The 23547-nt window shown below is 43.8% G+C and overlaps 1 protein-coding gene across 10 annotated transcripts in view; it reads left to right on the top strand.

Annotated features, from left to right (window-relative positions):
• Positions 1-23547, top strand: part of NPHP4 (nephrocystin 4) — a 138538-nt gene that overhangs the window by 53921 nt on the left and 61070 nt on the right. For 9 of the 10 annotated variants that reach the window (XR_001502085.3, XM_059875745.1, XM_005217171.5 and 6 more), the window contains 2 exons: positions 4821-5003; positions 17241-17379. Coding sequence is in view for 9 of the 10 variants with exons in the window: in XM_059875745.1 (XP_059731728.1) it covers positions 4821-5003; positions 17241-17379 (322 nt within the window). In the remaining variant the exon portion in view is untranslated. The remainder of the gene's footprint in view (positions 1-4820; positions 5004-17240; positions 17380-23547) is intronic. The other variant, XM_059875744.1, reaches the window with a different exon arrangement.

The following is a 23547-nucleotide window of genomic DNA, read 5'->3' on the forward strand; positions in this document are numbered from 1 at the left end:
AGGGGAGCCCCTCCCTCAGTCTCCTGGGGTGGCCTGAACAGACTGCCCTGAATGACTTGGCTTAAAACAGCAGACATCTATTCTCTCACAGTCCTGGATCCAGAATTGATTCCATTTGGCTGAAATCGAGACATCGGGAGGGGCTAGCTCCTTCCAAAGGCTCCAGGGAGCATCCCTCCTGCCTCTCCTAGGTTTCATTCCTGGGCTTCGACTGCATCGCTCCAGCCTCTGCTTCTGTCTTCACGTGGCCTTCCATCTGTGCGTCTCCCTCTGTTTTTCTGTCTCAGGTCTCTCTCTGTCCTGCTCTTGTACAAACACCTGTCACTGGGTTTAGGGCCTCCCTGGATCGTTAGGTCTCATCATCTCATGGCACTCAGTTACCTCTGCATGGACCTTTTCTCTGAATAAGGTAACAGTCACAGAGTCCAGGGATTGGGGAGCAGACATGCATTTTGGGGGCCACCATTCAGTCTATTCCGGGGAGCCTGGGTTGCAGCATCTCCAGGGGTCAAGTGTCTGTGTTCTGTGTGCCCCGTGCCTGGTGAATGTCAGCATGCACTTCTGTTCCATGGCGAACCTGACTGGTGATCCAAGTGTATTCCTTTGGCCTTTTGTGTGTTGTCTCCTATTGTAACTGAAAATGTGAATGGGAGCAATTCAATGTGTGTGTGTGTTTTTTTTTTTTTTTACAATTTGGATGAAGTCAAACCCACTTTGACAGAATAAGATACTTTAAAGTAACAGATCTGATCTCACCCACTAGATTCACAGACAGGAGGAGGTTTGTCACACTGACGGATGAAATACTGCTCTTGCTCTGCCCACCTGCTTGGCTGCACCTGGCCTTGTCCTTGAGCTGAGGGTGGGAGTTGGGAGCCTGGGCTTAGGGAGGGTCTCGTTTTCAGGCATCGCCCTGGCCTGTCGGGAGAGAGTACAGACTAATAAAGGGCCAGTGGATTGCCACCTAGCCGTTGTCCCAATGAAGGAGTGAGCCATAACTCACTGACCCTCCCTTCTTGTTAGAGATGTTGAAACAAAGTGTGGGAAGTGGCTATTTGTTTATCTGACATCTGCTTCACACAGAGAAACACCATATAGACCAAGGACAAGAAAATCAACAGAAAGCGTGAAAGTAGGAAGCTGGGGATCGGTTGCTGCTTTTGAGAGATTAAGCCAGAAGGGACTGGCACAGATAGCATGAAACCGGGGGCACATGTTTTAACTTTGACCCTGTAGTAAACTTATGAATTTAGGGGAGATGGCTATTTACAAAAGTAGTATAGGTATCACTGAGTCCTTATAGTTTGTTTTTTTCTGGCCAGTTTTGTGAATACATTTAGTATTTTTATTTTTAATATCATTGTGATGGTATTCCTTAATTTGGCTTTTAAACTTTTTCTCCTTTATTTATCTATTTGGCTGCGCCAGGTCTAAGTTGCAGTACATGGGATTATCGATTTTCTTTGCAGCCTGCAGAACTTTAGTTGTGGCAGGTGGGATCTAGTTCCCTGACCAGGGATCGAACCTGGGCCCCCCTGCAGTGGTAGCATGGCGTCTTAGCCACTAGACCACGAGGGAAGCCCCTATCATTTATTTTATGAAAAGCAGTGGATTTTTTTCGCAGCTTTTGGCTGGTAACACTGTGGTTACTCAGGGCCGTTTTGTTCTGTCCCCCGGCTGAGGGACGGGAAGGGCGGGTGCCCTCTGTATATTTGACAGACACCAGAAGCGCATATTTGACACTGGGAGTGCGGCACACAGACTCACGCTTAGGATCCTTACTTGGCTGGTTCTTGGCTTGTGTTTCCAGGATGTGGGTTTTTGCTCATTGAATTGACCCAAACCCCTGCTCAGCTCTGTGACTGTGCAGAACACGGCGGAATCCTAACCCGTGGTCTGAAATGGGTTTAGCTCCAGTAAACGATCAGAAGAGGCTGAACTGGGTGGTTTGAGGTCCAGTTACAAGGGGGCCTCAGGAAAAAGAGGTTAATTCACAAGCAGACACTGATTCTGGATGTTCCCCATGTGGATACAAAGGATGTGATGGGATGGGCTGTCATCTGAAGCAGTCTGGAAAGACCAACTTAGATGAAACTTGAACTTCCTGTTCTCTCCGCCCCCCTGCTTAGTTCCCCGACCAGGGATCGAGCCCACAGCCCCGGCAGTGGAAGGGTGGAGTTCCAACCTCTGAACCGCCAGGGAAGTCCCAGCACTTCCTGTTCCGTATTGTGTGCACGTAGCCTCTGCTGAGGTCTCGCCCAGCTGACCGTCAATTCTTCTGTGTTGGATTCCACCCAGAGTCCTTGTGTGTGTATGTGCGATCTGCCTTGAGCCTGAGTGCACTCAAGTCCTGGCTGTGACAGTGACACATGACTCACTCGTGTCCAGTCAATCATCCAGGGTCCGTTGGGAGCCCAGGGTACACTGCTAGAGCCTTCCTGGGCTCCGTGGTCCCAGACACAACTCAGGTCAAAGGATTCCCATCGCCTTTCCTTGGGGACCCTCCCCTTTCCTGGGGACCACTGCAGACAAGCCTTGGCTTCCACTCCTTCTGAGAGTCTGAGACCCCCTCCTTGCAGGCTGTCTGCTTCCCTGTGACCACGGCCTGAGTTGGAGGGCTGCTGGGTTAGCTCACGTGGTTGGTGGTCAAGAGGGATGGAGGGCTTTGGTAAGGAACCATCCAGTCCTTTGCTCTCCTAGTGCCCCAGGGTGTGGAGGAAGATGCTGAGTTTGGTACTGATCAGGGTTCTTGGCCTTTCCTGATCAATAGAAATTGATCAGAGGCCAGACAGGAAATCCAGGCAAAGCTTTATTGGGGTTCTGGCTGGTTGCAGGGGGGTGAAAACAAGCAACAACTTCTCTTGCTTGTTCCCCAAGGACTGGGTGAGCTGGTTCCTTTTTGGGGTGAGGGTCAGAGCAGGTCTAGGGGTCAGGCTGGAGGAGTGGCCTAGGTGGTTTGCTCACCCCTTGGTGGTGGTGTGTGCAAGGGGTGTGAGTAGTACCCTGTTTTTGCTCCTGGCGTTTTGCAAATGGCAGTTGGGTGTTTGGTCTTTTTGTATCTTGTCTATAATTTGCCCCAACTGCACATGCATGCAGCTGTTTTTTAGTCCCTACAGTTTCTTTGTATTTTGTTGCTGGAGGAGAGGTGTGTCCAGGTGCAAGCACTGCAGCCAAGGGTCTCAGGTCCCAGGTCCAGGCCCCAGCCTTCTCACGACCATGTTCCATTTCACACCTGCCGCCTGCAGGTGGCTTCTGCCCCGCATCCCCAGGGGGGCTGGGAATCGGGTGGAGGCGGGTATGGCTGCTGCCCTGAGTCTGGGCTGTCAGTCTGACTTCGTTTGATGCCACTGGGCTCTTGGGGTGGAAAGCGCTGTTCCCGGGCTCCTGTCTTACCTGCTGTTGTCATGTGCCTGGTGGCTTCTGGTCAGGAAATGGCCTTCCTGGGGGTACCGATATGTCTCCTGCCAGGGAATGAGCCAGTGTCTCTGGAGCTGCCTTAAGGGGGTAGATCACGAGTCTCATTGCCCAGCTGAGCAGGAATGTCAGGACTTGACCAGGACCCACTCTGAGTTCCACTTTATTCTTGCTTCATTTTGAATAATGGATGAAAGTGGTTTCTTTAAAATACCACTGACTCAAGCCTTGAAACCATATTTGTGAAAATGGCTTTGTCTGAAGGTGGAGGCTACTTCTGGGGAGGGGTGTCCTAGCATTGTCCTCCCTTTCATCTGGCCAGTGATAGAGACAGTGAAAGAAGGCACAGCAGGAAACATTTGGCCTGGGTGATTTCCTAGTTACATATAAGTTACATATAAGCTACATACACAGAACATACAGTGAGGAGCTGAAAGTGCTGGAGAAAATGTGTGCTGAAACCCTAACTGGAGTGTGCACGTATATTCTTCATTATTTGATGAAGTGTCTCGTTACTAACACAAAGTGCCATTCCTGGTGTTTTATTCATGGATCTGGGTGGATGGTAAAGTGCAGAGCGTTTGAAAACCTGCGGAAGATGTGGTACATGTACACAATGGAATATTACTCAGTCAGTAAAAGGAATGAAATTGGGTCATTTGTAGAGACGTGGATGGACCTAGAGTCTGTCATACAGAGTGCAGTAAGTCAGAAAGAAAAACAAATATTGTATATTAATGCATACATGTGGAATTTAGAAAAAGGGTTCAGATGAACCTATTTGCAAAGCAGAAATAGAGACACAGACTAGAGAGTGGCCCTGTGGACACAGGCTGGGGAGGGAGAGTGGGGCAAACCGGGAGAGTGGCACTGACATATAGACGCCACCATGTGTAAAATACACAGCTGGTGGGGGCTTGCTGTAAAGCACAGGGAGCTCAGCTCAGTGCTCTGTGATGACCTAGAGGTGTGGGATGGGGCGAGGGGAGGGAGGCTCTAGGGGGAAGGGATACATGTATACACGTAGCTGATTCACTTTGTTGTACAGCAGAAACTAACAAGACATTGTAAAGAAACTGTATTCCTAAAAAGGAAGAAAAGGAAACCTGCATAAGGATCCTGTGGAAGAGGAGGAATCATAAAGGCAGTGTTGGTCTTCAGGAGGGTCCTGGTTACACTGGGGCGGGAGTGGGGAGGGTCTCAGAATCAGAGGCTGGCTTCCCTGCCCACTCTGAGCCACCGACGTGGTGCCACATCCTCCTCTGTGGTGGGCCTTCTTTTTGTGATGACCCCCTGCCTTGCTGCGTTGCCCTGTGGCGAGATTTTCCCGGGAAAGCACTGTTGATTTCTCCACCCATGGGGGTTTGGTGACAACCTATGACCCATATGCTTTGTTTCCATTCCAGGCAGCTTCACTCTCCTCCTTGTCCAGCCTGGCATGTATGCACATGGTTCGCTGGGCTGTCTGGAACCCCTCGCTGGAAGCCAGCTCCGGGCAGGTGATGTTACCTCTCCAGGGTGGCATCCAGTCCAACCCTTCGCACTGTCTGGTCTATAAGGTACCCCCAGCCAGCATAAGCTCCGAAGAGGTAAATGTTAGAGACCCTATAAGTGTGATTGCTTTTTACATGCTTCTAGCAAGTTCATGTATTTTCAACAGCAGAGCTGACAAATATGTTTGTCGATGTTTCATGAGCAGTATTTTTTCAGGTCACAGATTTGCCCTTAAAAAATAAGTATGATTGCTGAGTCATAATCAGAAACACACATTACCATATGTAAAATAGATAGCCAGTGGGAATTTGCTGTAGGACCCAGGGAGCTCAAATCGGGTGCTCTGTGACAACCTAGAGGGGTGGGATGGGATGGGAGGTGGGAGGAGGGGTTCAAGAGAGAGGGGACATACGTATACCTATAGCTGATTCATGTTGATGTGTGGCAGAAACCAACACAGTATTGTAAAGCAGTTATCCTTTGATTAAAAACAAATTAAAAAAATAATGACTAAAAAATAATGGCAGGATAAAGAAAAAAAATTAAAAAAAGAAAAAATATAAGTGTGACTGCTGAATTATAATCAGTTTTGTGGGCTTCCCTGGTGGCTCAGAGGTTAAAGCTTCTGCCTGCAATGCTGGAGACCTGGGTTCGATCCCTGGGTTGGGAAGATCCGCTGGAGAAGGAAATGGCAGTCCACTCCAGTATTCTTGCCCGGAGAATCCCATGGATGGAGAAGCCTGGTGGGCTACAGTCCACGGGTCACTAAGAGTTGGACACGACTGAGCGACTTCACTTTCACTTTGACCTCCCTGGAGGTGGTGGTTTTTCTGGGGTCTTATTATGCCCCTGCTTATGTAGCCATTTCTCAAGGTGGCCTGTTTCTCTTATTTTTACACAGAGAGCCACGAGATCACTTCTGTGCTTTTTAAAATGCCCTCTTTTTAAAAAATTATTTTTTATTGAAATATAGTTTAAGTACAGTGTTGTATTAATTACTGCCATACAGCAAAGTGACTTGGTTACACACATATATACATTCTTTTGCATATTCTTTTCCACTATGGTTTATCACAGAATATTGAATATAGTCGGAGAAGGCAATGGCACCCTACTCCAGTACTCTTGCCTGGAAAATCCCATGGCCAGAGGAGCCTGGTAGGCTGCAGTCCATGGGGTTGCTAGAAGTCAGACACGGCTGAGCAACTTCGCTTTCACTTTTCACTTTCATGCATTGGAGAAGGAAATGGCAACCCACTCCAGTGTTCTTGCTGGGAGAATCCCAGGGACGGGGGAGCCTGGTGGGCTGCCGTCTATGGGGTCGCACAGAGTCGGACACGACTGAAGTGACTTAGCAACAGCAGCAGCATTGAGTATAGTTCCCTGTGCTATTCAGTAGGACCTTGTTGTTTATCCATTTTATATGGATCAGTTCGCATCTGCTAACCCTAAACTCCCAATCCTTCCCTCCCCCATCCCCCACCAATCACAAGTCTTCTCTATGTTTTGTGATTCTCTTTCATAGATAACTTCATTTGTGTCATATTTTAGATGCTACATATAAGCGATATCATATGGTATTTGTCTTACTCTTTCTGTCTTCCTTCACTTAGTATGATACTCTCTAGTCGCATCCATGTTGTAGCAAATGGTGTTATTTCATTCTTTTTCAAGGCTGAGTAGTGTTCCTCTGTGTATATGTGCCGCAGCATCTTTATCCACACCTCTATGGTTGGACATTTAGGTTGTTTCTATGTCCGGGCTATTGTGACTAGTGCTGCTACGAACATAGGGATACATGTATCTTTTTGAATTATAGCTTTTTCCATATGTTTGCCCAGGAGTGGAAGTGCTGGATCATATAATAATTCTATTTTTAGCTTTCTGAGGCACCTCTGTACTGTTTTCCACAGTGGCTCCGTCAACTTTCATTCCCACCAGCAGTCAAGGAGGGTTCCCTTATAAACAAGCCCTCTTTTAATGTTTGTACACTGGGGGCTGCGTCTTGTGTGCACAAGGCTGGAGTGCGAGCTGGGCAGTTGGCATCCCCCTGGCTGGTCTTTGTGGCTCATCACTTATGTTCACTTGACCTCGACTCTCTCTAGCTGTGTCCAGAGGGGAGGGACCACAGCAGAACTTATATAAATCCATTTTGAAATGAAGCTTTCTCTGATCCCCACTGTAGAAAGCAAACAGAAGTGGGCCCGTGGAGGCATGTTTGTGTGTGGGTCTCACCCCAAGTGCTCCCCTGGCCTGTTGGCAGTCCTGCAGGGTGGGGAGCAGGGACCCCAGGACACAGATGCTGTGTGACACCCCTGCTCTGGCTGACTTCTGGGTCCTTCTGACACTAATGGGTCATTGCAGGATTTCTGCCTGGGTATGTGTTTTATTCTTCTGCTGACATTCCTGAGATACACCTATCCTGTCTCAGCAGATCAAATGGGAGCCTTCTAGGACTCAATTGGCTCATTTTTCTTGGGTAAAGGACCATACCTGTTATTTCAGTATGTCATTCATGCGCTGACTCCAGTGACAAGCATCATATTCAGTGTTATTATTTATGATGTGGATTATGCCTTGGGGACCTGAATCAGCGAGCAGCTGATCATGCAGCTTCTCTTATTATAAGGAATGTCCCTCATTACAGGACTACATTTTGCTGCATTCCCACATGGTCTGGTTTCAGCCCTTATTATAAACTTGCTATTAGAAATCCTGAAGCTACTGCCATATTCTCATTCTTCTTGCTGTGTATGTACCTTTGTAAATAAATCCTTATTCTGTTTACTTTTAGCCTTCTCATGTCCACTACATTTCCTTTGCTTTTTAAGTGTGTAAACTATATTGGAACATAAGTGTTGTGAAGGTTGGACTATCTCAAGGTCACAAATGTATCAAATACCATCATCTTCCATGAGGAATATCACTTCTAATCAGGGTTTCTCCACTCAGCACTGTCAGCATTTGGGGCCAGACTGTTCTTTGCTGTGGGTCTGTCCCAGGCACTACCCTGGAGGATGTTGAACTGCATTGCTGGCCTCCACTCCTTAGAGGCAGTAGCACACCCCCACCCCAGTTCAGTTCAGTTCAGTTCAGTCACTCACTCAGTCGTGTCTGACTCTTTGCGACCCCATGAATTGCAGCATACCAGGCCTCCCTGTCCATCACCAACTCCTGGAGTTCACTCAAACTCACATCCATCAAGTCCAGTGATGCCATCCAGCCATCTCATCCTCTGTCATCCCCTTTTCCTCCTGCCCCCAATCCCTCCCAGCATCAGAGTCTTTTCCAATGAGTCAGCTCTTTGGATGAGGTGGCCAAAGTACTGGAGTTTCAGCTTTAGCATCATTCCTTCCAAAGAACACCCAGGACTGATCTTCTTTAGAATGGACTGGTTGGATCTCCTTGCAGTCCACAGGACTCTCAAGAGTTTTCTCCAACACTACAGTTCAAAATTCTTTGGCCCTCAGCTTTCTTCACAGTCCAACTGTCACATCCATATATGACCACTGGAAAAACCATAGCCTTGACTAGACGGACCTTTGTTGGCAAAGTAATGTCTCTGCTTTTGAATATGCTATCTAGGTTGGTCATAACTTTCCTTCCAAGGAGTAAGCGTCTTTTAATTTCATGGCTGCAATCACCATCTGCTGTGATTTTGGAGCCCCCCAAAATAAATTCTGACACTGTTTCCACTGTTTCCCCATCTATTTCCCATGAAGTGATGGGACCAGATGCCATGATCTTCGTTTTCTGAATGTTGAGCTTTAAGCCAACTTTTTCACTCTCCTCTTTCACTTTCATCAAGAGGCTTTTGAGTTCCTCTTCACTTTCTGCCATAAGGGTGGTGTCATCTGCATATCTGAGGTTATTGATATTTCTCCCAGCAATCTTGATTCCAGCGTGTGCTTCTTCCAGCCCAGAGTTTCTTATGATGTACTCTGCATAGAAATTAAATAAGCAGGGTGACAATATACAGCCTTGATGTACTCCTTTTCCTATTTGGAACCAGTCTGTTGTTCCATGTCCAGTTCTAACTGTTGCTCCCTGACCTGCATATAGGTTTCTCAAGAGGCAGATCAGGTGGTCTGGTGTTCCCATCTCTTTCAGAATTTTCCACAGTTTATTGTGATCCACACAGTCAAAGGCTTTGGCATAGTCAATAAAGCAGAAATAGATGTTTTGCTGGAACTCTCTTGCTTTTTTGATGATCCAGCCGATGTTGGCAGTTTGATCTCTGGTTCCTCTGCCTTTCCTAAAACCAGCTTGAACATCTGTAAGTTCGCAGTTCATGTATTGCTGAAGCCTAGCTTGGAGAATTTTGAGCATTACTTTACTAGCGTGTGAGATGAGTGCAATTGTGCGGTAGTTTGAGCATTTTTTGGCATTGCCTTTCTTTGGGATTGGAATGAAAACTGACCTTTTCCAGTCCTGTGGCCACTGCTGAGTTTGAGCATTTTTTGGCATTGCCTTTCTTTGGGATTGGAATGAAAACTGGACCTTTTCCAGTCCTGTGGCCATTGCTGAGTTTTCCAAATTTGCTGGCATATTGAGTGCAGCACTTTCACAGCATCATCTTTTAGGATTTGAAATAGATCCACTGGAATTCCATCACCTCCACTAGCTTTGTTCTTAGTGATGCTTTCTAAGCCCCACTTGACTTCACATTCTAGGATGTCTGGCTCTAGGTGAGTGATCACACTAGACCCAGATAATCACACATCGTGAATACACAGTTCTTCTGTGTATTCTTGCCACCTCTTCTTAATATCTTCTGCTTCTGTTAGGTCCATTTCTGTCCTTTATCGAGCCCATCTTTGCATGAAATGTTCGCTTGGTATCTCTAATTTTCTTGAAGAGAACTCTAGTCTTTCCCATTCTGTTGTTTTCCTCTATTTCTTTGCATTGATCGCTGAGGAAGGCTTTCTTATCTCTTCTTGCTATTCTTTGGAACTCTGCATTCAGATGCTTATATCTTTCCTTTTCTCCTTTGCTTTTCGCTTCTCTTCTTTTCTCAGCTATTTGTAAGGCCTCCCCAGACAGCCATTTTGCTTTTTTGCATTTCTTTTCCATGGGGATGGTCTTGATTCCTGTCTCTTGTACAGTGTCACGAACCTCAGTCCATAGTTCATCAGGCACTCTATCTATCAGATCTAGTCCCTTAAATCTATTTCTCACTTCCACTGTATAATCATAAGGGATTTGATTTAGGTCATACCTGAATGGTCTAGTGTTTTTCCCTACTTTCTTCAATTTAAGTCTGAATTTGACAGTAAAGAGTTCATGATCTGAGCCACAGTCAGCTCCCAGTCTTGTTTTTGCTGACTGTATAGAGCTTCTCCATCTTTGGCTGCAAAGAATATAATCAGTCTGATTTTGGTATTGACCATCTGGTGATGTCCATGTATAGCCCAGATGTTCATAGACATGGCTTAATGTGTTCTGCGGGCAGAACTGCCCCTAGTTGAGGACCGCTACTGTAAACAGATATTATTAACTAAAATAATAAACTGCCACTGATCACAAACTCTATTCATTCTCCTGCTTTCTAAAGGCGCTGTTTTGCATCTTCTTGTTTCTCATCTCATGTAGCAGTGCAATACCACATCAGAAGTGTGGACTCCTAGGTAAGCCTGGTCTCTGCCTGGGCACCAGTCAATTCTTTATCTTATTCATTCACTCAGTGAATTTTACTGAGCACCTACATCTATTCTAGGAAAACTCTCTAATCCTGTGGAATTTACAGTTGAACAGGACTGACAGATATTAATCAAAAGAAAAAAGATACATATTATAAACATCCCATAATTTTTTTACTAAGTAAATTTTGGGGTTTATGTTATTAAGATTATTTCAGTGTTATTTACTGTGAAGGTAAATAGTGTATTATGTTTATGTTTTCCTTCTTAAACAGCTCCTGTATTCTTCCCTCAAGCAAATAGTTGTCTTTAAAAAAGTTAATATCTCCACAGGTAGCCAGTTTCAACTCTTAGCTGTGACGTATCGTATTTACCTTGTTTTCTAAATAATATATGTTTACTGCTACTTCTTAGTTTATCAGTTTTAGTATCAATTGTATACTGACTTATAATAATGATAGATGAGAACATAAGCTCTTTTATACACTCTTGCACTGAAAAAGCAACCATGCTCTGCCCTCTCCCCACTTCCTTGCACTGCTTGACCTTGCATTCAGGTACCATTGCCAGAGGCTTGCAGCCCAGTGGGGTCTTACCAGAGGATTGGAAGGGGAACCCTTGAGAATTGAAAAGAACTAGTGGGATCTGGAGTCCCTTGGACTGCAAAGAGACCAAACCAGTCAATCCTAAAGGAAATCAACTTGAATGTTCATGGGAAGGACTGATGCTGAAGCTGAAGCTCTAATACTTTGGCCACCTGATGTGAAGAGCCAACTTATTGGAGAAGACCCTGATGCTGGGAAAGATTGAGGGCAAAAGGAGAAGGGAGTGGCATAGGATGAGATGGTTAGATAGCATCACCAACTCAATGGACAGGAATTTGAGCAGACTCTGGGAGATAGTGAAAGACGGGGAAGCCTGGTGTGCTGCAGTCCATGGGGTTACAAAGAGTTGAACGTGATTTAGTGACTGAATAACAACAACAACAACAGCAACAAGGGGGGTCTGGAGAGGGAGGATCTTGGAAAGTCCCCTGGAAAGTTGTTTAAGAAATGCTAAGTTAACCCCCAGCTTCATGTGCCTGACTCTGACCTAACAGCGTATGGCAGTCTTTGAGAAATGGACTGTGGACAGAGTTGCCCCTGCATGCGTCATGGCTAGGAGAGGACTGAGGAGCCCTGCCCAGGCTTTGAGAATGTGACTGATGTTGAAACCACCAACCACAGGAGGCTGCTTGGAAACTGGGGCTTGAACCCAGCTGGGTTGATTTCTGACCCAACAAAAATATCAACATTCTCCATAAACTTTAAAAGACATTCTTATAATGTGATATTTAAAAGAGAATCTTATAAAGTGATATTCAGAATGTCTATGATACAGTGTATACTTAATTGACAAACAAAGGACCAGGAAAACCTCAACTTGCAGGGGAAATAACATTCAACAGGCAGTGATACTGAGATGACACAAATGTTGGAATTATCAGACAAAGCCTTTAAAACAGGCATTATAAAAATAATCCAATAAATAAGAACAAACACTTTTGAAGCAAAGGGAAAGATAGAAAGTCTCAGCAAAGAGGTAGCTAAAGAAGAAGCAAATGGAAAGTTTAGAACTGAAAAATAAAATTGCCAAGATAAAGTACTCAGTAGGTGAACTCAGTAGCAGAATGGATATGACAGAAGGATCAGTGTATTTGAAGATGAATCAGTGGAATTTATTCAACTTGAACCACAGAACGTTGATTGGAGGAGAGGGGACGAAGCCTCGGACCTGTGGGGTAGGGCCACAAAGGCTAACACCCATGTCATCAGAGCCCCGGTGGGGGAGAAAGAGTGCAGTGCAGGAAAAAATGAAGAAATGATGGCTGAAAACTCCTCAGAGTCGGCAAAAGACTTAAACTTACAGAACGAAGACGTCCAAAACCCAGAGATAAATGCAGAGAAATCCACACTCGGACACATCACAATCAAGCTGCTGAAAAAGACAAAGTCTTGAAGACAGCATGATGCATTACTTATAGAGAAACAATAGTTTGAATATTGTGGGTTCCTTGCAGGAACCATGGAGGCAGAAGGAAATGGAACAACATGTTAAAAGCACTAACAGAAAGACCCCAGAACTCAGAATTCTATTCCAGCAACCGTCCTGCAGGAATGAAGGTGAAATAAAGACATCCTCAGATGAACTAAAACAGAGAGTTCATTGGCAGGTAGAGATGCTCTAAGAGAATTGCTAAAGGAATTTCTTTAGATAGAAGAGAAATTATACCAGATGGAAACTTGGTACATCAGGAATGAAGAAAGAGCAACAAAAATGATGAATAGAATACACTATTCTCCTTCTTTTGAGTTCTTTAAAAGGGGTTTGATGGCTGAAACAAAAATCATATCCGTGTCTGTTAGGGTTTTTAAGGTATGTAGGTATAAGAGGTTAAGATAACTATAAAGGGGAAGATAAAGAGACCTGTAGGGCGATAAGATTTCTGCATTCCACTTGAAATAATAAAATATAGATTTTTGAGTAGATTGTGAAAAAATTATTTACATTGTAAACCCTAGAGCAGTCACTAAAAATAAGCTATCAAGAGATAGTAAGAAACCCAGTAGATAGATAAAATGGAATAATTCAAAATAAGGCAGGAAAGGGAAACAGGAATGAGAAACAGAAGGAACAAATCATAATAAAATGACAGTCCTGAACCAAGACCCACCAATAATTACATGAAATGTAAATAGTCTGAACGCACCAACTTCAGGACAGAAATTTTCAGTTGACATGAAAATCTCAAGGTCCAACTATGTGCTGTCTGTCAAGAACTCACTTCAAAAGCAAAAGGATGGAAAAATACTGTGTGCAAACATGAATCAAAAGAAAACTTGAGTACCTATATTAATACCAGGCAAAGTAGACTTCAGAGAAAAGGAAATTTCCAGGAATTAAGGGGGATGTCACCTGTGATAAAAGAGTCAATTCACCACAAAGACATATAAACCCAAAAGTGTGTGTATCTAACACAGAGGTTCAAAATGCAAAGAGCTAATAGAATGGAAAGAAGAAATAGACAACTTCACAGTTGCATTTGCAGATTTCAGCACTCCTCTTAGATTAAACTATAAGCACACTGATAGAAAATCACCAGTATATAGAACTGAACAATATTATGAAGCATCTGGATCTAAATGACCTTCATAGAACAGTCCACCCAACAATGGCAGGATATATTCTCTTCATATTCTCTTCAAGTGCACATGGAACATTTACCAAGAAAGACCATAGCCTGGATCAGAAAACAAATTTTAGTAATTTTAAAAGAATTTAAATTACACAAGGTATTTTCTGTGGTCACAATGGAATTAAACTAGAAGCCAAAACAAAGATAGCATAAAAAACTATAAACACTTAGAAATTAATGCATTTTTAAATAATCCATAAGTCAGAGAGGAAGCCTTAAGAAAATATAAAAGATACTTTTAACTGAACAAAAGTGAAAATATGACATATCAAAATTTGTAGGTTGCAGCTCAAGTGTATTTACAGGGAATTTATAGCATTAAGTGCTTATATAAGAACAGAAAAAGGTCTCAAATCAATAATCTGATCATCCACTTTTAGAAACTAGAAAAAGAAGCAGAAAGTAAACCTAAGGCAAGTAAAAGAAAAATCAATAATAAATATAAGTGCAGAAACCAATATAGCTGAAAACAGAAAAACAATAGAGGAAAAACTAGAGAAAGCCAGTGAAGTAAAAAACTGATTCTTTGACAAGCCTCTAACAAGTAAAGAGAGAACACAAATGACTAATAATAGGCATGGAAGAAAGGATAACCACTCCAGACCACACAGGTATGGGAAGGATGTTAGGGGAAATACTATAAATTTGAAAATTTAGATGAAATGAACCAGTTTGTCTTAAACAACAAACCATCAAAACTTACCCAAGATGAAGTATATAACTTGAGTAGTCCTATAACTTTATAGATAATGGATTTGTCATTAATTTTTTTTAAATAAAGAAATATCCCAGCCTGTTCACATATAATGTATAATATAGAGGGCTTCCCTGGTGGCTCAGACGGTAAAGAATCTACCTGAAACATGGGAGACCTGGGTTCAATCCCTGAGTTGTGAAGATCTGGAAAAGGGAATGGCAACCCGCTCCAGTATTCTTGCTTGGAGAATTCCATGGACAGAGGAGCCTGGCAGGCCATAGTCCATGGGGTCTCAAAGAGTTGGACATTACTGAGTGGCTTTCACTTTCATTCACTATAAATTGTACTAAACATTTAAAGGAAAAACAATACCAATTGTATAGATTCTCTTCTTGAAAATAAGATAGGTGGGAACAATTCCAAATTTATGTAACAAGGCCTTCATTATCCTGATATCAAAATCAGAAAAAGACAATATACGAAAATAAAATCATGGATGCATATTCCTCGTGAACTCAGATGCAAAATGCTCAACAAAATATTGGTAAATTGAATCCAACAGTATGAGTGAGTGAAGTCGCTCAGTCAGTCCGACTCTTTGCTGCATCATGGACTTGGAGCCCACCAGGCTCCTCCATCCATGGGATTTTCCAGGCAAGAATGCTGGACAGGGTTGCCATTTCTCCAGGAGATCATCCTGACCCAGGGATTGAACCCAGGTCTCCCACATTGTAGGCAGATGCTTTACCATCTGAGCCACCAGGGAAGTCCATCCAACAGTATAGAAGAAGAATACACCGTGACCAATAATACACCCTGGCTTATTCCAGGGATGCAAGGCTATTTTCTATTGGAAAATGTAATTCACTCTAACAGCCTAAAGAAGGAAAACCATGTGAATAATAACAACTGATGCAGGCAAAGCATCCATTTATGACAGAAACCGAGCAAACAGGAATAAAGAGGAACTTCCTCAGCTTGATCAAGAGTAGCTACAAAAATTCTTTAGCTAGCATCATGCTTAATGGTGAAAAATTGAATGCTTTCCCTCTTAGGTCAGGAAGAAGTGAAGAATGCCCACTCATAGTATTCAGCATCTTATTTGACATTGCGTGGGAAGTTCTAGCCGGTAAAATAGAGGAATAAAACAAAATTAAAAAAAAAACCGTAGAGATTGGAAAGGAAGGAACAAAACTCTTCTTATGTGCAAACAGTATGATTTTCTGTGTAGGAAATCTTGAAGGATTTATCAAAAACTCCCAGAATAAACAGTAAGTTTAGGGAGATTGTAGTATACAGCAGGAGGTCAAATGGAAAGTCAGTCACATTTCTTTATACTAACAAAATATATACAGTTGGGAAGCAAAATCTAAAAAGCAGTATTATTTACAAAGCACCCCCCCACCTCAATGAAATCTAACAAAATATGTACAGGATCTGTGTGCCGAAAATGATAAAACATTCCTTTTGCTGCATGTCATTATTCTCATTGATTACTCTTAAGTGAATCACAGAAGACCTAAATATAATGGAGGGTCTTCTTTATGGATTGGAAGACTCACATGATAAAGATACAAATTCTCCCGAAATTGATCTATAGGTCTAATACAATTTCAATCAAAATCCGTACATGATTTTTTAATAGAGACAAGCTGATTCTAAACTTTAATTAATTTTTGGCTGCGCTGGGTCTTCGTTGCTGCACGAGGGTCTTCTCTAGTTGCGGTGAGCACGGGCTACTTTCTAGTTTCAGGGTGCGGGCTCAGCAGTTGTGGTGCATGGACTTAGTTGCCTGTTGGCATGTGGGATCTTCCTGGACCAGGGATGATTGAACCCCTGTCCTCCACATTGGCAGGTGGAGTCTTAACCACTGGACCACCAGGGAAGTCCCTGATTCTCAACTTTATATAGAAAAGCAAAGGAATTAGAAGGGTCAAAACAATTTTGAAAAGAACAGTTAAGTTGGAGGATTCATGCTAGACAATTTCAACACTTTCATTAAAGCTATGGTAATCAAGATGAAGTGCTGTTGGTAAAAGCATTGGCATATAGACTAATGGAATGGAATACAGAGTTCAGAAGTAAGTCACAGATTAGCAGTTTCCTGTAAAGTGTAGTATACATGCACCATATGACCCAGCAATCCTACTCTTAGAGAAATGAAACATGGAGAAATGAAAACTTATGTCCATGCAGAAATATGTACACCAGTGTTCCCAGCAGCTCTATTTATAACCACTCAAGCTGGAAACAGCCCATATGTTCTAAGTGGGTGAATGGATAAGTACGCTGAGGCACATGGTACAATAGAAGACTGCTTGGTAATGAAAAAGAACGGCTGTGCTTACACACTGCTGCACAGATGACTCTCATCCACCTACCAGGGACTGAAAGAAGCCAGTCTCAAGGGTTCTGAAGCATGAGTCCCCATTTGTAGGACCGAAGACAGGGGTGGAGAGCAGTTCAGTGATTGTTGGATGTGGGTATGCGCAGGATGGGTGAGCGTTTTAGGTGGTGGGGCTGCTCTGTACCTGATGCTGGTGGTGGTTACATGTGTTTAAACTCAAAATAGGAAAAGTCAGCATAACATAGGTTAAGTAAAAATGCATTCAGACGGGAGCAATGTTGTTGATTTCCGCTTGGCTGAGGGTAATCCACACTGATTGTTTTAGGACTGGGGGATGTTCCTGGTTGAATTATTCTGACCACACAGTGCTGATGGAGGGAGCATGGCCATCACTTCTCTTGTTGTCCATCATAGGTGAAGCAGGTGGAGTCAGGGACGGTCCAGTTCCAGTACTCGCTGAGCCCTGAAGAACACCCAGGCACACCCACAGCGAATGCAAGCAGCCCCAAGGCAGAGCGGCGGTCTTTTAGGAAGCCACCCGTGTCCCCTTCAAGTAAGTGTGTGCTGAGAACTGAGTCTTCAAGCTCATGGCACAGCTCCATGTGTGCCCAGGTAAATGACATTTATCAGATACTTGCTGTAAATTGCTTTAACTGGAATCAGTTGATTGAGTTTTTGCTGACTACAGAGGTATAGAATTGGACAGTGATAAAACCTGGCCCAACACTTTGTGCTTTAGCCATGAGTTAGCTCCCTGACTGAAGGCTTTGAAAGGTCTGTTGGTGACACTTAAAGGGACATCTCTCTTGGGTGTCCTGCAGACACAGGGCTCAAGAATCAAAAGCTGGCTGACAGCCACAGACTGCCAGCTTTATGGTTGTTGTTCAGTTGCTAAGTCATATCAGTCGCTAAGACTGTATGCAACTCTGTGGACTATAGCACGCCAGACTCTATGTCCTTCACTGTCTTCCAGAGTTTGCTCAAAATCATGTCCATTGAGTTGGTGAGGCTGTCTAACCATCTCATCCTCTGCCACCTCCTTCTCCTCCTGCCTTCAATCTTTCCCAGGATCAGGGTCTTTTCCAGTGAGTCAGCTTTTTACATCAGGTGGCCAAAGGATTGGAGCTTCAGCCTCAGCATCAGTCCTTCCAATGAATATTCAGGGTTGATTTCCTTTAGGATTGACTGGTTTGATCTCCTTGCAGTCCAAGGGACTCTCAAGGGTCTTCTCCAGCACCACAGTTTGAAAGCATCAATTCTTTGGCGCTCAGCCTTCTTTGTGGTCCAGCTGTCACGTCTGTATATGACTACTGGAAAAACCATAGCTTTGACTAGATGGACCTTTGTCGGCAAAGTGATGTCAGCTTCTTAATATGCTGTCTAGGCTTCTCTGATGGCTCAGATGGTAAAGAATCTGCCTGCAATGTGGGAGACCCAGGTTCAATCCCTGGGTTGGGAAGATCCCCCTCGAGAAGGGAATGGCTACCCACTCCAGTATTCTTGCCTGGAGAATTCCATGGACAGAGGAGCTGGCGGGCAATTGTCCATGGGGGTCGCAAAAAGTTGGACGTGACTGAGCAACTAACACTTTCACTTTCACTAGGTTTGTCATAGCTTTTCTGCCAGCTTTATGTTGCACTGTTAATGTAGCCTTGAGTTTGTTGTTTTTAAAAAGTGATTTTTATTTCCTTGGTGTGCAATCTGGGAGTGGGGAGGCCACGACCTCAGGGTGTGGCTTTAAAAAAGGGATGGAGGGCTGTCGATGCTGGAGGAAGTAATGCTCTTCCATGGATGGCAACGTCCCCGTCCCCGTGTGTGTGACTGCCGCTGTCAGCTTCATGTTGGCTGTACCAGCTCCTTCTGCTGAGGCTGGTACCTTGTGTTCAGGGCCTCTTAGTTTATCCCCAAGGACAGGAAGCCAGCATCCTGGTGGGGAATCCCACCTGTGGTGAGAAGAGAGCGAGGTTAGCAGGAGGGTTGAAAGAGCACTGAGTTCTTGGCTTCTAAGGATCTCATTGGCTGAAGGAACATTCTCAATCATGGGCAGTTAGGCTCCTAGAAAGTCAGAAAGGTAGGGGATGAGCAAATGTGGAAGCCCTAGAGGGGCACTGAGTGTCCATCCATCCTCCATCCAGATGGCTTTCCTCTGATGGATGCTGCTGGGTATCTAGGGAGGGCTGGCCAGTGTCTCTCGGGCAGCAGGTCCTGAATGCTCTGCAAAGGCGCCAGGGAGTCTGTTGTTTGGGAGTGACTTTTTTTATCAGCTGAGATTCTGGTTTTTGGAAACTGGTCTCATTGAGTTTAATCTCACAGCTGGTGGCAGCAGCACACTTGTTTCTCTGTCCTGGGACTCGATGTCTTGGCCTTCATCTTCATGGTCCTCCAGGATTTTCTGAGATGTTTAAAAATATTCAGATACCAAAACTTGATAGTTTATTGCTTCAGGACAAACTGTATTATTAAGTATTTTCCTTTTCCCTCAAAAAGGCAGTGCATTTATTGTTTTTAATTGTTTTATTCTTTCCAATTTTTTGTGCTTATCAGAATGTTCTCAGGTATAATTACATCTTACGTAAGTGATGGGCTTCCCAGGTGGCTCACTGGTAAAGAATCTCCCTGCAATGCCAGAAACTTGGATTCGATCCTTGGGTTAGGGAGATTCCCTGGAGAAGGGAATGGCAACCCACTCCAGTATTCTTGCCTGGAGAATCCTATGGACAGAGGAGCCTGGCGGGCTATAGTCCATGGAGTTGCAAAGAGTCAGACACAACTGAGTGACTAACACACACACACACACACACACACACACACATAAGTGCTATTGAAATGTACAGCACTGCTTGTACTTGAGACATTTCCAGAATATCTGCCAGAATCCCCTGGAATGGTGGGTGGCAGGCATGTGTTTTCCACCAGAGTTTAGAATGAATTTACAATTTTATTGGATAAAGTTAAATGCATTGAAAGTATAGAATACATAGTTAAAAAATACCAAAAGGTCAAACTCATTCCCTTCTTTAACTCTAGTATCTTCCTTTCTTTGACATATTCACAATTACATTTAAAAAATAAATGCTAACCTCTAAGAAATGTTAGTGTGAAATAAAGATAGTATCCTAAATTATAAAATATGTGCGTTTTATGATTTGATATAAACATTATTATTTTGGTTTTTAATTAAACTATTCAAAAGGATAATGTGTGCTGTGCATGCTAAGTCGCTTCAGTTGTGTCCAACTTTTTGTGACGCTATGGACTGTAGTCCGCCAGGCTCCTCTGTCCATGGGATTCTCCAGGCAAGAATACTGGAGTAAGTTTCCATGCCCTCCTCCAGGGGATTTTCTCCACCCGAGGATCGAACCCAAATCTGTTACATCTCCTGTTTTGGCGGGCAGGTTCTTTACCACTGGCGCCGCTTGGGAAGCCCAAAAGGACAGTAGTGAAATGTAATAAATGCAGTTCAAAATAATAAATATAGTTTACTTTGGTCCTTAGAAATACCTGAAGAGATCATTTTCTTAGAGAAGAAACCTCTACAGCTATCGTTAATGGAAAAATAATAAGTACTTTTTCTGGAAAGGAATTTTCATGTGTTGAACTTTGGTGTAGTTATGATGCTGGAAACCGACAGCTTGCGTGAAGGCCTTCTAATTGAATTAACTGTCAGCCAGGACAGGATGACCCTGTTGGCTTCTCCCGCCTGACTGGCTGTCGGCATGGCCTGGGGGCTCTGTGTTTGCTTTCCCAACTGCCCTGTCTGTTTTCATGCAGGGCTTGGAGGAGATTTATTTATTATTATTTAAAATATTTATTTTTATTTATTTATTTGGCAACACTGGGTCTTAGTTGCAGCATGCGGGATCTAGTTCCTTGACCAGGGATCAAACCTGGGCCCCTTGCGTTGGGAGCGTGGACTTCAGAGAAGTCCCTTGGAGGAGATTTAAAGCCTAGTGTGCTGCTACCTTTGTTTCCCCAAATGGTCCTTTAGCTAATTTTGAGGGTGTTCATGGAACTTCTTGGATCTCTGTTTTTTTTTTAAATCAAAGTTGGGACAATTTTGATCATTCCTTCTTTGATTATTTTCTCTGTCTTCCTCTCTCTTTTCCCTTGAGGCTCCCAGTCATACCTTTATCAGGTGGCAAAGCTGTGGGAAGTCCCACCCTGCTGAGCTTCTGCTCAGTTTTACTTGTGGTCTTTTCTCTCTGTGCTCCAGTCCTAGATACTTTGTATTGCTGCATCTTCAGCTTCACTCATCTTTTCTTCTGCAGCATCTGATCTGCCATGAATCCCACCCAGTGCATTTTCCTCACAGATATTGTCGTTTTCATCTCCAGAAGTGAAATACAGGTATAACTACCGACAAACTTATGCTTTTTTGTTTCTCTCCTAAGGCAGAGGTAGATGAACTTAGGCCTGTGCAACAATTAAAATTAAAATTCCAGTATTTTATCCTGTTTGAAATGACCCAATAGTAATTCTCATTTTAACTAGGTTTAGTTTCAAGGTTGGAGAAGGCAATGGCAACCCACTCCAGTACTCTTGCCTGGAAAATCCCATGGAGAGAGGAGCCTGGTAGGCTGCTGTCTATGGGGTCGCATAGAGTCGAACACGACTGAGCGACTTCACTTTCACTTTTCACTTTTCATGCATTGGAGAAGGAAATGGCAACCCACTCCAGTGTTCTTGCCTGGAGAATCCCAGGGAGGGCGGAGCCTGGTGGGCTGCCGTCTGTGGGGTCGCACAGAATCGGACACGACTGAAGCGCCTTAGCAGCAGCAGCAGCAGTTTCAAGGTACCAGAATCTGGAGGTAACATTACAAAGTTTGTCACTACTTTAATATCCTTGTTTGCCAATTCTAAAATCTTGGGCAGTTGTGCATTAGTTTTGATTGATTGATTTTTGTCCTGATTTGGGTTGTATCTTCCAGCTTCTCTATGGTCAATAACTTTTGATTGGATTCCAGATATTGTGAGTTTTCTCCTTTTGGTTGCTAAATATTTTTATGGTTGACAAATATGTATATATATATATTTTTTTGCCACACCCCATGGCATGTGGGCTCTTAGTTCCCTCTGCAGTGGAAACCTGGAGTCTTAACCACTGGACATGCAGGGAAGTCCAGGTAGCTGGTAAACACTCCTGAACTTTGGAAATTACTTGGTCATTTAGGGCCTTGGCTTTAAGAGTTGTGAGATGGGACCTCATGAGCATTTAGTCTAGGGCTAATTACCCCTCACTAAGTGAGAAGACCTCCTTCAGTACTTTGCCTGATGTCCTTGAATTACGAAGTTTACCAGTCTGTGAGAATGGCCTCTTTCTGGCCCCATGAGCACAGGGTACTGGTCCCTCTAATTTTGGGGGTGATTCTTTCCCCATCCTTGGGTAGTTTCGCAGTCAGTGACCTCCTGAATCCTAGAGGGACCCTCTGTAAGTGGCTGGAGTTCCCTCTCTGCGCCCCTCTCCTGTCTGTGCTCAGCCCTGCAAACTTCCATTTCTTTGGTCTCCTTGAACTTAGCCCGGCCTTCTGATCAGGGGTCCACTGTGCTCTGTGTTCCCCTTTCCTGAGCTGCAATCTGCAAAATCACTCAACGTGTTAATTTTGGGACCGTCGGAGGGCTTACTTCTTTGTTTCCAGTTCCTTAGGACCATTTCTTGCCTGAATTCCAATGTCATTAAAACTGTTGTCTTATGTATTTTGTTAGTTAAATAATTTTTGTTTCAGTCAGGAGAATGAATTTGGTCAGAAGTAAAGTTGCCTGCTGTTGACAATTTCTAGGCTGTTGAAATCCTCCACCCCAGGGGTGATAAGTCCAGTGGTTTTGAAGCTTTTCCTAGCTGCTTTGTGCTGCGTGTGATTCACTGACTATGTCATTGCTTCATGATTTTGAGTTTTGGCTCACACCCTCTCCCTAGAAAGCATCTCTGCTGTGCACTGCATTTATTTTCTTTTAGGATGTACTCTTTTCTTTTTAAACTAAAAAATTACATATTAAAGAATGTGTGCATATGTATGTGTGTGTGTTTAGTCACTCAGTTGTGTCCAACTCTTTGCGACCCTGTGGACTGTAGCCCACCAGGCTCCTCTGTCCATGGGAATTCTCCAGGCAAGAATACTGGAGAGGGTAGCCTTTCCCTTCTCCAGGGGATCTTCCCAACCCAGGGATCGAACCCGGGTCTCTGCGTTGCAGGCAGATTCTTTACCCCTGAGCCACCAGGAAAGTCCATTCAAGAATGCCCAAGGCAACTATGAAGGAGAGAGGCTTCCCCTTTCTTGACTTGCAGATTTAGCGTAAAATTATAGTAACTAGAACAGTGTGACACTGCTACAGACACAGATCAGTAGATAATGGGACAAGATAAAAAGTGTGATATATGACAAATTATAGATAAAGAGCATATTGCTTTCCTTTAATTATTATAACAAATTACTATAAGCTTGGTTGCTTAAAATAGCATGAGCTTACTATCTCACATTTCTGGAGATCAGAAGTCCAGAGGTCTCACAGGCTGAAATCCAGGTCTTGGGGCTGTGTTCCTGCTGTAGGCTCTGGGGGAGAATCTGTCTCCTTGCCTTTTCCAGCTCCCAGGGGCTAGCTGCACTTTCGCCCCTGCTTCCATCTTAAGAAGCAGCAGAGTTACATTTTACTTAATTTATTTATTTTTGGCCGTGTGGCACGCTAGATCTAGTTGCCTGACCAGGGATCAAACTGGTGCCCCCTG

This window comes from Bos taurus, chromosome 16 (assembly GCF_002263795.3).
Source record: "Bos taurus isolate L1 Dominette 01449 registration number 42190680 breed Hereford chromosome 16, ARS-UCD2.0, whole genome shotgun sequence".
NCBI lineage: Eukaryota > Metazoa > Chordata > Mammalia > Artiodactyla > Bovidae > Bos > Bos taurus.